The sequence below is a fragment of the Kogia breviceps genome, chromosome 2 (genome assembly GCF_026419965.1).
Source record: "Kogia breviceps isolate mKogBre1 chromosome 2, mKogBre1 haplotype 1, whole genome shotgun sequence".
NCBI lineage: Eukaryota > Metazoa > Chordata > Mammalia > Artiodactyla > Physeteridae > Kogia > Kogia breviceps.
The window spans coordinates 48,255,496-48,269,015 of NC_081311.1; the positions used below are offsets into that span (position 1 = coordinate 48,255,496).

The 13,520-nt window shown below is 34.3% G+C and overlaps 1 protein-coding gene across 7 annotated transcripts in view; it reads right to left on the reverse strand.

The window, feature by feature from the left end:
* Positions 1-2,869: 2,869 nt before the first annotated feature.
* The window catches only part of MAPK8 (mitogen-activated protein kinase 8), a 105,751-nt gene continuing 95,100 nt past the window's right edge, over positions 2,870-13,520 (reverse strand). For 3 of the 7 annotated variants that reach the window (XM_059051976.2, XM_067025206.1, XM_067025207.1), the window contains 6 exons: positions 12,150-12,221; positions 10,637-10,819; positions 10,196-10,320; positions 9,588-9,651; positions 6,640-6,717; positions 2,870-3,854 (listed from right to left, as the gene is read on the reverse strand). In XM_059051976.2, the coding sequence (XP_058907959.1) occupies positions 3,709-3,854; positions 6,640-6,717; positions 9,588-9,651; positions 10,196-10,320; positions 10,637-10,819; positions 12,150-12,221 (668 nt within the window). In that variant the 3' untranslated portion in view covers positions 2,870-3,708. Of the gene's footprint in view, positions 3,860-6,639; positions 6,718-9,587; positions 9,652-10,195; positions 10,321-10,636; positions 10,820-12,149; positions 12,222-12,585; positions 12,658-13,520 lie in introns of all 7 variants that reach the window. The other 4 variants (XM_067025204.1, XM_059051978.2, XM_059051977.2 and 1 more) reach the window with 4 other exon arrangements.

Sequence of the window (13,520 nt, forward strand, 5' to 3'; positions counted from 1 at the left end):
CCTAACAGTAAGGGCAACCGCTTACTTGGGAAAGCATAGAAAATTAGTGTGAGGTAGTTCAATAAAAACCTAGTTTAATTTGTAAGTTATTGTGAGAAAAGAACATTGTGCAAAACTAATCCACAGGTAGTATTTCTCAGAAGTTTCAGTAACAAAGAGAATCTAAATTAGAAATGGCCAGAATGTGTTACTCTTACTAGACTCTCCTTAAGAGAACTTAACTAAGAGCAGTTAGTTTGAAATTAATTAGGACTTTTGTTTTCCTTACCAGTTTTCTAATCATACCCCAAACTACACATTTCTGCTTCAATGCCCTTATACATCTTCATCTTTCTTACTATTAAGGAAAAATTAGCTTCCTCTGATTCAGGAAAAACCTACATCTTCATCTTTCTTGCTATTAAGGAAAAATTAGTTTCCTCTGATTCAGGAAAAACCTAAGAGAGATCAGTAGAAACACAATGTATACTAAAATGTAAAGGATCCGGAGGCAACATTTAAGAGGGCTGCTAATGACAGAACAGTAGTGTTTGGTTTTTCTACCGGTAAGAGTTTACTGGGGTCATGGGGCGTCATGCATTCACTCTACAGCTAATGTGTGACTAATGAACAACACTCACAAACTACAACAGTATTTTTGAAAATAGACTGTTTTTACCTCAAAATGTTGTACAGGCTTGTGCCTAGGCAACAATGAGTAGTTACATCTTCATAGTGTAGCACATACTGGCCGATAGTGTATACCAAGTCTTATCTGTAACCCCAAACGGCTTCACTTGCCTGCTGCTGATTTCACTATCAGATCATCCACGTCCTCTTCACCTTTACCTTTTTAGACAACACAGCAGGATTAGCATGGAACAAAATAATGAAAGGGCTTACAGGAAAGTCTGCTGCTTTACATATATAATCAAGCTTCACTTAAGAGGCTGGCATTTCTCTTAGGAAGTCTGGTGTGAATGCACTGTACGTTTACCAACTTGGAAGAGTGCATACCAGGAACAATCAGCAGCCGAGGGTGTGTAACAAAATGAGAGCTGTTCAGCAAACAGTATGAAAGAGTTGAGATGCTTTGTTTATGTCTATTATAATTAAGCAATCCCAACAACACAATCATTTAACAAATGGTCAGTTTATATTAGAGGGTAACAGAACAGTAACCAGGAAGGAATATGTAGAAAGAATTATTGTCTCTTTCCTAACCTATAAAGTTAAATAATATATCTTGGTCAAAGTAATTTTCTGACAGTAAGACCATGGGTATATTAAGTATATAAAGTTGAAAAAACAAAGTTATAAGATAAGCAAAGTGGCTTTATATAAGTACTGCTTGACAGAAATCTTATTTGTAATTTCTTAAAAAAATGTTTAAGATGTTTTAACGGTTCAAAAGTAAAATAAAAAGAACTAGCACAGTTTTAATTTAATACAGTTAAGAGAAGAGGGAAGGTTGTACTTAGCTATTCATTTTAAAAAACCCAGGACACACAACACTTAGACTTTGTTTTCAGGATATAACAAGTATTTTAGTCTACATGACTAATAAGAATTGATTTTCTCTGATCAACTGAAACATGCTGGTTGGCAAGTGGGAGCTGGCATTTACAACAAACAATACTGTAACAACACTTGGTTTTCCTTGCTTAACCAAAATCTGTATCAAGAGATGGCTTATCAGTGAGGAAAAAGAAAATAAGGGAATCTTCTGAGAGCATGTCAGTTGTTAAAGTGCAATAGTGAAATAATCTATCCTATAGAAATAAAGCTAGTTAACTGTCAAACTAATAAAAACTAGGAACACACTACACTCATGCTCAAATTTCTTCTGAAATTGTAAATCCAATCCTGTTTCTACAATTCAAGAGGTGTTATAGTCTTAAAACTTTAATTTGCCTAATTAATGCACCCTGTCATATCAGTAGAAAAGGGATTAATAAAAAGGCTGCCAACTTCAAAAGAGGCTAGAAATCATCACTTTAACCATCAGACAAACTTAAACTTACTATTTCAAAGCATATAAAATGGCTATTAATGTATTTTAATCCTAAATATTGCACATTAACAATGACCTAAAATACCTTACTCAAAACGAATTTTGCACTGAATATATGAATAACATGCCAAGTGGACTTTCAGATGCTGCACATTGAGCCGCACCAGTTCTTGCTCCTGCTGGTCATTAATTCCATTGGGCTTTCTGCCTAGAACCTTTTGCTTACTTAAGTATGCATTTCCCAGTTCATTACATGAAATCCCTCTTGTTCCAAAAATAACAAAAAGTGCCTGGGGCATTACAGACAACATATTTCAGAGATAGTGAGACTTCAATGACATTTTACTTAAGAAAACTTCAGTTATAGAGAAATAATTCTGCAGATATAAAATGTAAACAGTTAACATACAACTGTCAGGAGCAGCGCCATTCTTACACTGTTCAACATCCACATTGTGTGTTTCATTGAAAATCAGGTATAAAAAAATGAAAGACTCAGACTAAATAACCACTAATTATGCCTGCTCTGCTCAATGTGAAGAAACAGTCCGTAGAAAATGATATCCTATATATGGCTGTGTGCTACTATTTTCAGATGAACGGTATATTGCTCATTTTATACATCACCTACAGAAATCTAAGTAGGCTTTGGAACCTCCCAACAGCTAGTATAAATATGATTATGCCACAGGTAGAATCAAATGGCCAGAAACACCCTGAGAACTGGTGCTCAACTGACTGACACTCTAACAAGAAACCGAATAGGTCCAAGGGCCCGAGGCTGCAGGAAAGAGAAAGACCAGACTCTAGATCATTGCTGGGACCTATAGCCTGAGTAGATTAACTCAGTGTATACAAAAACAGGCTCATAGCTAGTAAAGGTGAACCATCTGTTTATTTGCATTGAAATGTATTATTCATGAAGTATCCTCTTGACTCTATGTGATCATAAGCTTTGAGCATGCCACAAATTTGCAGAAAACACCATATTCTCTTACTTTACTTTTGGTGGGTAGGATGGGGATAGGAGGGTGGTGGTAGATGCCCAACATCTTCAAAGACATGCTCTGAGTTATTCTACCATTTAGATGATGGGGCTTTTGCCAAAATTCATGTAGGATTACCTACCAATTGTTGTAACTAAATTAGAATTGGCAAGTAGCAAATATTGGAGGTTTTTGTAACACGTTCATCATTTACAGTAGTTATTCCTGAATATAACTGGCTACAGGTTATTTTCCCTCACTCCTCTGGGGTTATTTCATTGATAAGCGCACATAACCCTAAAGGATAGCATCATGAACAAAACATTTGAATAAATTCTAATAAAAAAACTATAAAAATCTTAAATAATTCATGATATAGGCAAGTCACCACATAATAGTTGCTTTGATAAACAAAATCTTACAAATTCAGTAAAAAAAAAAAATCAGCAGCATAAGATAAAGCAAATATGCAAAAATTTTAAACCATGATAAAATAATTAGGTTTACATTTTACAGTTAATTACAGCAAAAATACAGTTTTGTTGCTGTTTTAAAACACAACTTAATTTTTAAATTACATCACTTGAAATTAAAAAAAAAACTACTACAAAATGAATTCTACGTTTTTGAAAAATCACTCAAAAATAAGACCACTGAATTGTTTTCAAAGTAGTTCTATCAATGACTAAACAACTCCCCATCCCTCCCACCCCCAGAAGGCCCAAGTAGTCATCTACAGCAGCCCAGAGGTCCAGCTGATGCTTCTAGACTGCTGTCTGTATCCGAGGCCAAAGTCGGATCTGTTGACATTGAAGACACATCATTGACAGACGATGATGACGATGGATGCTGAGAGCCATTGATCACTGCTGCACCTGTGCTATGAGAAACAAAACAGCAAATCAGTTGCAGACAGAGTTGCAGACCGAGCTACTTGTACTGTACTGACCACCTCCAGTGGTCAATAATTTTTCTTTTGGTTTTAAAAGGCTCACTAAAAATAATCACAAGTGATATTCAACACAATACTAACAAACACTTTTCACTGCTAGCCACGAGGTAAGAATTCTGAAAACGTCTGGAAACCTGGAGTCCTGTCCTTTCTACTAATTTGTTTTTCATTTTCAGTTCAGGACAAGAATTGTTAAGTCCAAGCCATAGTTAGAAATGGTCCTATGGCAATACTCATGAATTGGCTTCAGACTGTGTGTGAATAACAACACTTAATAATACATGCAAAACTGTCTGCATTGCATACTGTTGGAGAGAGGATCTCAAAGCAATGTATGACTCAAAGAGTTAACAACTACTGCCCTAATAAATGTAAATTGGTGCAGCCACTGTGGAAAACAGTATGGAAGTTCCTCAAAAAACTAAAAAGAGAATTGCTATATGATCCAGCAATCCCACTCTTGGGCATATAGCCAGACAAAAACTATACTTTGAAAAGATACATATACCACAATGTTCACTGAAGCACTATTTAAACAGCCAAAACATGGAAGCAACCTATATGTCCAATGACAGATGAATGGATAAAGAAGATGTGGTATATATATATACAATGGGATACTACTCAGCCATATAAAATAACAAAATAATGCCATTTGCAGCAACATGGATGGACCTAGAGATTACCATACTAAGTGAAGTAAGTCAGAAAGAGAAAGACAAATAACATATGATATCACTTATATGTGGAATCTAAAATATGACACAAATGAACTTATCTATGAAACAGAAACAGACTTACATAGAGAACAGACTTGTGGTTGCCAAGCAGGAGGGGGTGGTGGGGGAGGGATGGATTAGGAGTTTGGGATTAGCAGATGCAAACTATTGTATATATGTATACATTAAAGGACAACCCTGTCCTTTCCACTGACTTATTTTGTAACCACAGTCAAGTGTTGTCTAGGATTCAAATTTTTCACTTATAAATTAAGAACAAACACAACTGCTCTATCTCATGAGATTATTAAGTTTACTCAAAACATTTGGCACTTAGGATGTGCCATTCACTAGGACAGTATGCTAAAGTATAAAACTCTCCCTAATAATGGACTTTTCAAATTCCATTCAAGCCTCCATCATGAACAATTCACTTATATGACTACTGTATATCAATACAAAGCTAATTAACTGAGTTATTAAAGCATTTATAAGATAGCTTTTGTTACAGCTAATTGTAGGTAAAAAGCTGTTGAAACCAATTTATGTTTTCAAGAGGATCTATATTAAAATTTAGAAGACTGCATTCTTGATCAAGGTTTAAAAAACAAAGAATTAGGGCTTCCCTGGTGGCGCAGTGGTTGAGAATCCGCCTGCCGATGCAGGGGACGTGGGTTCGTGCCCCGGTCTGGGAAGATCCCACGTGCCACGGAGCGGCTGGACCCGTGAGCCATGGCTGCTGAGCCTGCGCATCCAGAGCCTGTGCTCCACAACGGGAGAGGCCACAACAGTGAGAGGCCCGTGTACCACAAAAAACAAACAAAAAAAACCCACAAAGAATTAAAAGAACTCAAAATATAACCAAAAATGTCATAGGAAGCTACAAAAATTATTTAAACAAATATATGTTTATAGTACAACAAAACGGGTACCTGAAACTATCCCTATAAATCTTACTTCATTGATGCTAAATATGATATCCAATTTTTTTCTTAGAATGTGTAAGAATTTTAGAAGGATTAAAATGGCATAGTTTCACGCAAATTCAAGACCTACCTGTTGAAACATTACTTACTCAGCCTTCAAGGCTCAGCTCAAATTTAATCTCTTCCCTAAAACTGCCCTATTCTCTGTTGCCAGCCATATAGGATGCTGGAAAAACCATGCCCTCTGAAGTTACTGATAAATGTGGCTTCAAGTATTGCTTTTCTACACAAAAGATTTGTAGTCTTATATCATTTAATTCTTCTAAACTTGTTTCCTCATCTGTAAAATGTGCACAACAACCCCTTCTTCAGGGTTCTGGGGGGATGGATGAAACAAAGTACAAAAACTATCAGTGTCTGTCATGTAGTATGTACTTAATATGTACATGTTACCTGTCATTTAACTTTTCCTTTAAATTCTTTATGCTTTTACAAGTACTAAAATTTAATATGAGCTTATGATAAAAGAAAATGTTTAACTCCTGCAAACCAATGTTCTTAAGAGCTAGAATACCTTCTGACAGCAGTTTTAATGCTACTGCCTTAAACAAATCAAAAATACCAAAATGAGAAAGAGGTATCATGTACAAAATTGGTATCCTGTACAGAATTTTGCCATGAAGTTTTAGTTTATTTATCCAAAGTAAGGATTGTTAAATCACAGAAAGGTAAACATATTGAATTGTGAGAAATTTCTTCTTTAAACACAACAATGCCAACAACAACAAAAAAAGGTTTTAAATTTCTGTTCTTCGATGGGATTTCAGTATCAAAGAAAAATATATGCATTTTATGAAGTCAGTTACTGATATACCAGTACAATGTACTGATAGAACAGTGTACCAATGCTTTCAAGTTTACCACAGAAAGTGTATTCCTTATACTTAATAAACTTTGAATACTAATGGTACTAAATATGGAAAGAACTGAAAGTTTCAGGCCACTGAAGATTACCACACGAGAAGTAAACTGTAATCTTAACTAAGCTTATATTGTAACCAACCTAAAGGAGAGGGTTGCCCCCGTATAACTCCATTCTTGGTTCTCTCCTCCAAGTCCATAACTTCTTTGTATATCAATTCTGAAAAAGAGGTGAACAAAAACTTTTCAAAGTCTGAGAGGCAATCCCCCAAGATATGTATGTTTTAAGTAAAAAATTTTTACACACACTAAGTACTTCGAATGGTGTTCTTGCAATGGCAGAGGGTCCAGAAGTGTCAGCCTAAGATTCAAAGGTGTTAATAACAATTTCTTGATCCTCAACTATGAATTATATTGAAAGAAGCAAAGTCTCTGCTATAATATTCTGAAAGTTGGATTAAGACACAGCTGGGGTTATAAGCTTTATCTTTTTTACTCCACCAGCACTTTGTATTATACCATATCATTCTGTACAGCAAATGCTAATTTAATTCTCTCAGTGAGGGCCTGAATCAAATTTGTCTTTAACTTCTATTTCCTGAGCCCTGGCATAGTACCTGGTACACTGTAGGTACTTACCCAGATATCTGTTAAAAGATTTAAATGCAAGAGTATGTGGAACCTTCTTTAGTCAGAATAGAATATAAATATATTTTTATTAAAGGAAAAGAATCAGGTAACTATACTTTAACTCCTTCTGAGTTGAAGCATGGCATGCTATGACTGTCAAGATTTCTTCATGAGAATCTTGTTCCTTAACTAGGCTTCTGGACAGTGGGTGGACTGCTGGGAGGACTACTCCAACTGAAGAGTAACACCAAATCCTGCCCTGCATTGTACGTGCCTCCTGCTCTGTATTCTTCGACATGATCCTGATGTCAAGTGTGATGTGCCTTATGAGTCTGAATGCCGACTTAAGAAGAACCTTCTGGTGGATGCTAACATTGCCATTATTCATCATCTTCTCTGGGTTATAAAATCCTTTGAGAATTGCATAAAAGCAATGAACTCTCTTCTGAGAAAAATGTATAAACAAAAAATGTTGCACAGAATTTCAAGGAGTCTGTAATTCTTTACATTAAACTTTCAATAAATGATTTCTGATCACAGGGTATGGCAACATTTATGTTGATAATAAGGTAAAACAAGTGGGTATGTTGGGATGAACAAGAGCTGGAGATGCCTAAGTTTGCTTGCGATGGTAACCTACTTGGGCTGGGAAGAAGAAAAATAGGAAGTCTTGATAGAGGAAAGAATGGGAGATGCTTTTCTTTAAAGAAACAAAAAGGAATGATAAGTATTCCGAATAGGAGGATTAAAAAGAGAGAGAAAATACCCCTTTGTAAAATGGGACTGAGGCAGAAGAACCAAAGCTAATTAGGAGTACTAACTAGACAAAGCAATCTGTAGTTAATGGCTTTGGCAATGAATGAATTTTTCTGTTATGATGCTAAAATTCTTAAGCAGATCTTGAAAAAGGGAGTTTGTAGGTAATTACTAAACTGCATTTGGGGCTAGGAGAAAAAGATAAGGAATAAAGATAAACATGTTTACAGTAATAAAAAATCCCAGATATAACCATATACAAATGAAATTACGATGTTTCACTGATTTTAAGATGTACTTTATTCACAGTTTAATATCTTTGAAACTGGGTTGCATCTATAATCAATCGTGCAGTACAACTGGCATTGTTTCCTCTTTCTTAGTGGTACATAATAGTGTGTTTTACAATTGGTGGCATATTAAGATTCCATGAAATACCATAAATGTTTATTGTAAATGTAATGATATATAAAAATATCAGGTTAGATACTTTAATACATACTCTAATCTAAGTTTCTATACTCCTGTATATTACATATATAGATGCACTAGGTTCTACCCAATTCTATCATTCTGGTGGGCTCTACAGAGTCTAACTATATGTCTCCCAAAGTCGACTTAGAGAAAACTAATCTCTGGTTATTCCTAAGAAGAAAGAATCAAATTCATTCCTCTCCAATATATCTGTAGATGTATTATGTGCTCTGGTCTATATTTTTGCCTTCCAAGTATTTAGGTTCTTAGCTCTTAATAGGTTAGGTTCTTAGCTCTGTCTACCTGATTTTAAGTGACTTGTCCAAAGTCATGTAGTTACAAAAGTGGTCAAAATATCAAATGACAACAATATAAATGGAGGCAAGCAGGATCTAAAAGTCACCTGGCTGAAATGTCCCAGGGAATCTTTTAAAGAAAGAAATATTTTAACACTGCCATGACTTTCAAAGCATTATTAATGTTCAACCAAAGTAAAAAAATAAAATAAAACTATTAGATATGCAAAGATTAAAATTAACTCACTCTGTTGGTGAGGGTGGGGGTAAAAGACACATTCCCATAAAATGCTGATGGAAGTGTAAACTGCTACAATTTCTTTGGAGAGTAACTGAAAAATATCCTTTGGCCCAGTGAATCTCCTTGTAGGATTTTTCTTACAGGCATGTTCTCAGATGTGCACAAGAACACTGCAGAGTTGTTTGTAACAGCAGACTAGACACAACTTAAATGCTCTTCAAATGGTTGTTAGAAACAGAACCCTGTGACACAGCCGAACAGCAGATCACTAACCGGCTATTAAACCAAATGAGCCAGGTATATGGAGCAAGGGAGAATAATTTCTAAAATATATGATTATATCAACAAAGCAAGTGTGCACTGTATACAACCATATGTGATTAAAACAGGGTGGAAGAGGAGAAGGGGGAGACATCAAACACACAAGTTTGTATTTTTGTAGACTATGGAAGAACATACAAGTTCCAGAAAGCACAAATGTGTCTTTGTCTGGGGTGGGGAACAAAGACATTAGGATTAAGTCAGTGAGGGAAGGAGACATACTCCCTACTTTTGTAAAAATATTAAATAATATTATTAAATATCAGTTACAAATAATAGGAAATATCTTTCATTTCCCTAAAATGATGAATAAATCAACATAGAAAGCCAGAGCTCTTTCAGCTTCATCTTAAAGAATCTGGTGAATGTTACCTTTCCACTCTTCTATTGTGTGCTCCCTTTCATCTAACTGCTTGTCAGGTATCTTTGGTGGTGGCTGAAAAACAAGGCAACAATAATTGAGTCAGTTTATTGGGAGTATATAAATTCTTTACAATTATTTGAAATGATAGCCAGACAGAAGGCTTGGAAAAATACATCATTAGGCCAAGATTGATCAATGATCAACACTGATCTCGTGTAGAGAGAACAGTGACAGGAAAAAAGATGTTTAACCGTCTTTTTCTTTTCTTCCTGTTTTTGAAATTGTCACATTTTATTTATATCAAAGAATTGTGCTATGCTTTGGATACAATAATTTGTTTACAACTAAGTTAAGATGTTTTCCCAAAGTGGTCAATATTCTAGCTCAGCACACAAGGTAACATGGCAAAAAGGCAAGAAACAGTGCGGGGGAACTTTATTTTGTGTAGGAGGTACTTGGATATGTTCTTTCTCTTAAGAAACTTCTCATGAAAAGACAGAAAAACACCATCATCATTTATTTATATTTTTATTTAAAATTTAAAAATGTCCTCCAAACCTAACTTTAATTCTAACTCTAAGAGTACAATATAGTCTTCAAACATTAAAGAACTTACAGCTTCTGCTTCAGAAGGATCATACCAGACATTGATATATGGGTGCTGGAGAGCTTCATCTACAGAAATCCTTTTAGATGCATCAATTACCAGCATTTTGGATAACAAATCCCTTGCCTGACTGGCTGCAAAAATAATGAGATGTTAATGTACATGTATCTCATAAAAGCTTTAAAATGATCAATAAATTTCAGAAACTTGAAATTATCATTTATTAAAAAATGTTTTAAACAGAACAGATTTACTATAAAATTAGGTCATACATATGATTAAAAAATATAAAATCACAAAAAAATAACTAAAAAGAACTAAAACCTCACACTGGTCCATTACAGAGACAATGTTATGTCCCATGAGAATATGAATACACCCTCATAAACCCCCTCCACAATCACCCACCTACCCACAATGGAATTAAAGATATATGTTTATAAAAAGTACCTTTAAGTTTGTTGTGTTCCGAGTCAGCTGGGAAAAGTACATCAGGGAAGAGTTTCTCAAAGCTATATCCAGCATATTTAGGTCTGTTTTCAACATAAGTCCTTACTGTTGGTTGTAGTTTCTTCATGAATTCAGGACATGGTGTTCCAAGCTGTTCAATAACTTTATTCCACTGATCAATATCTAATATCAAGTAGCTAAGAAAAAATACTGTGTATCTAATGTTCAACATATTAGTCATATCCATATTAAAATAAGAAAATGGCAATTAAAAAATCCTAAGAAAGAATGTGGCAGTTATAAATATTACAGCCACCTTGCAAAAGGCAATGATTGTAGGTGGACAAAAAGGATCAGTAAACAAGCTTTGTTAACCTTATTTATTATGTGCATGTATGTGTCTACTAAGACTAATTTTATCATAAAAATGGAAGCTTAAATTCTAAATTCTTAAATCCTAAATACAAATAAGTGGCTCAAAGCAAAATGACAATTACTACCCATAAGGACTCTAAATGTAAACTATACATAATTTTAGAATACAAAATTTGCCTTTCCTTCCAGCTTATCAGAAAATGTGAACGCATTTCTGATAAGATAAATATTTCTTATTACATGTCCTGCATTTTTTGAGTTTTCTACACTAACAGAAAACCAGTAGCAATAAAAACGATGGCATTCCCTTTTGCCATTCTTTGTTCAGCTTATGTTAATAAAATTTTTTTAAAGCTCTGAAATTTAAGAAAATGACTCAGTATTTTGGTTAAGGTGTATGGTTAGAATTCTCTGGTCTCTTTCCTTCCAATCTCTAGCGCTTACACCTCAAACTCCTCCCCGTGGACTAAGACCTAAAACTTTCCTATTGTAACCCAGTGAATACAGTTTTTCCCATTCCTCTTCCTAAAACAATTCTAAGTTTCACTAGCTGATAGACACGTAACACTGTTACTATAAAGATTAGTAGTCAGTCAGATGAACAAAAATCATGACCCAAGTCTACTCATCACCATGTAAAACTATTACTGCTGAAATTCTCAGATGAAAAGATCAGTATGTTATGTTGAGTAATGAGACAATAACCAAAAGACATAGAACACACAGCACATTAACAAAAAAGGAAATGGGGAGGACAAAACAAAAGGATGACCAGAAGCAACAGACAATTCCAAAATTCATATTTTATATCCTAAGTACTTCTAGACTTACTCAAGTGTATAATTATTAGAAAATTTAATGCAAGCCATGACTTTTGATTTAGGTTAAATAAATCAACTCAAAGCCAGCAAATAATTGTGGATAATTAACCTGAGCAGTTTTCAGAATTAACATATGAAACAACCAATTAATTAGGGAAAGGAAAGTCTATGTCAAATAGCAGGTGGTATTTTGAAAGAGTAATTTAACAATACTTTCTTATTAGGGAGAGACAAAATACATTATACCTGACCAAGATGAAGTGCTGTCATACATTTTGACCTTTAGAAACTACATTTTAGGCCAAAGATAAGGATACGATCAGTACCTGGGAACAAAACACCACCTTTGATCATTTCTCCCATGATGCACCCAACTGACCAAATGTCAACTGAAAACAAAATGCAATGACATTAACATAAAGATTCTGGTTAAAATAAAAAAAATATATATAACATTAAAAAAAATCACACACACCATGTATACTTCAAAATTATAGAAAGCAGTATAAAATAAAAATGAGTGACAATGAATGTGCTCTAACTACCAGCAGAGACTGTATTTCCTACTGCCAGATGCAGCCTACAAACATTTCAGCTTTGTATCTCAACAGTTTTTGAACTATAACAGCCACAAACTTTACGTCTGTTTAAAAAAACCCACATGTATGAATGTACACTATATTCATTTTCATTAGAGAACATAAGGAAGTTCATCACCTAACTAATTAAACTGCTGCAGCAGCACAAGGATACAGTCCCTTCCTGGAAAGAGGATTTTGTGGCAAACCATTTCTCCCATAATGCACCCCACAGACCATAAATCCACTATATGTTTGCAGCACAAAAGAAGGAAAAGCAAAGCAAAAGGTCGTTAAAATCAAAGAAGCATAATATGACTGCATTATATAAAAACTGCAAAACATCACCAAAAGAAAAAAATGATTTTAATTTTAGCTAATGGAATAATTTAAAACACAAAATATTTGTCAAAAGGCTTTGATTCACAAAAGCAAATGTGAAGTGTGGCGTTTTAACTATGTATCTAATTTAAAGTGAGAGCTATGCACAGGAATCACATAATTTAAAAAACCTACATTTTGCCCCTGAAAATTTATTTATAAAATATGAAAAAGAACCAAACACTAATCTTATAAGTAAGGCTGAAAATGTACATGAGGTAGCAAAATTTAAAAAATAAAATCTTTATACTATTTTGAGGTTCAACTGTGCATTATACTCTCTCTTTAAGTCAAATAAAAGAAAAAAGCATGAGCAGACATAATCTAGTATATTAAAATACTTAACAGAAACAATGTTTCTATGAATAATTACAGTTAAAAATTTAATCTAAAGCTCTTCAGAAATTTTCAAGTTGGAGTTCATAAATTCGTTTTGAGAGGTGCTATGTTTACTCTGAATTGAAGGTCATTTTTCTCCTTGGCAACACCATGCTGCATTTACTCTACTATCCCAAAAGGAACAAGTGCATAGAGAACGAACAAATAATCAATCAAAAAAACTTAATAAAAGAAGTGTATTTCACGTTTTCCACCTAAAGTGTTTTAAACCCATAGAACCAAAACGCTTTTGGTTTAAGAAGTTGGTTTTGGCTGAATACAGTATGAAAGTTCCCACAGATTTATTACCTACAGAGTCTCCTAGTGGACTTACTGACCCTTGCCAATTTT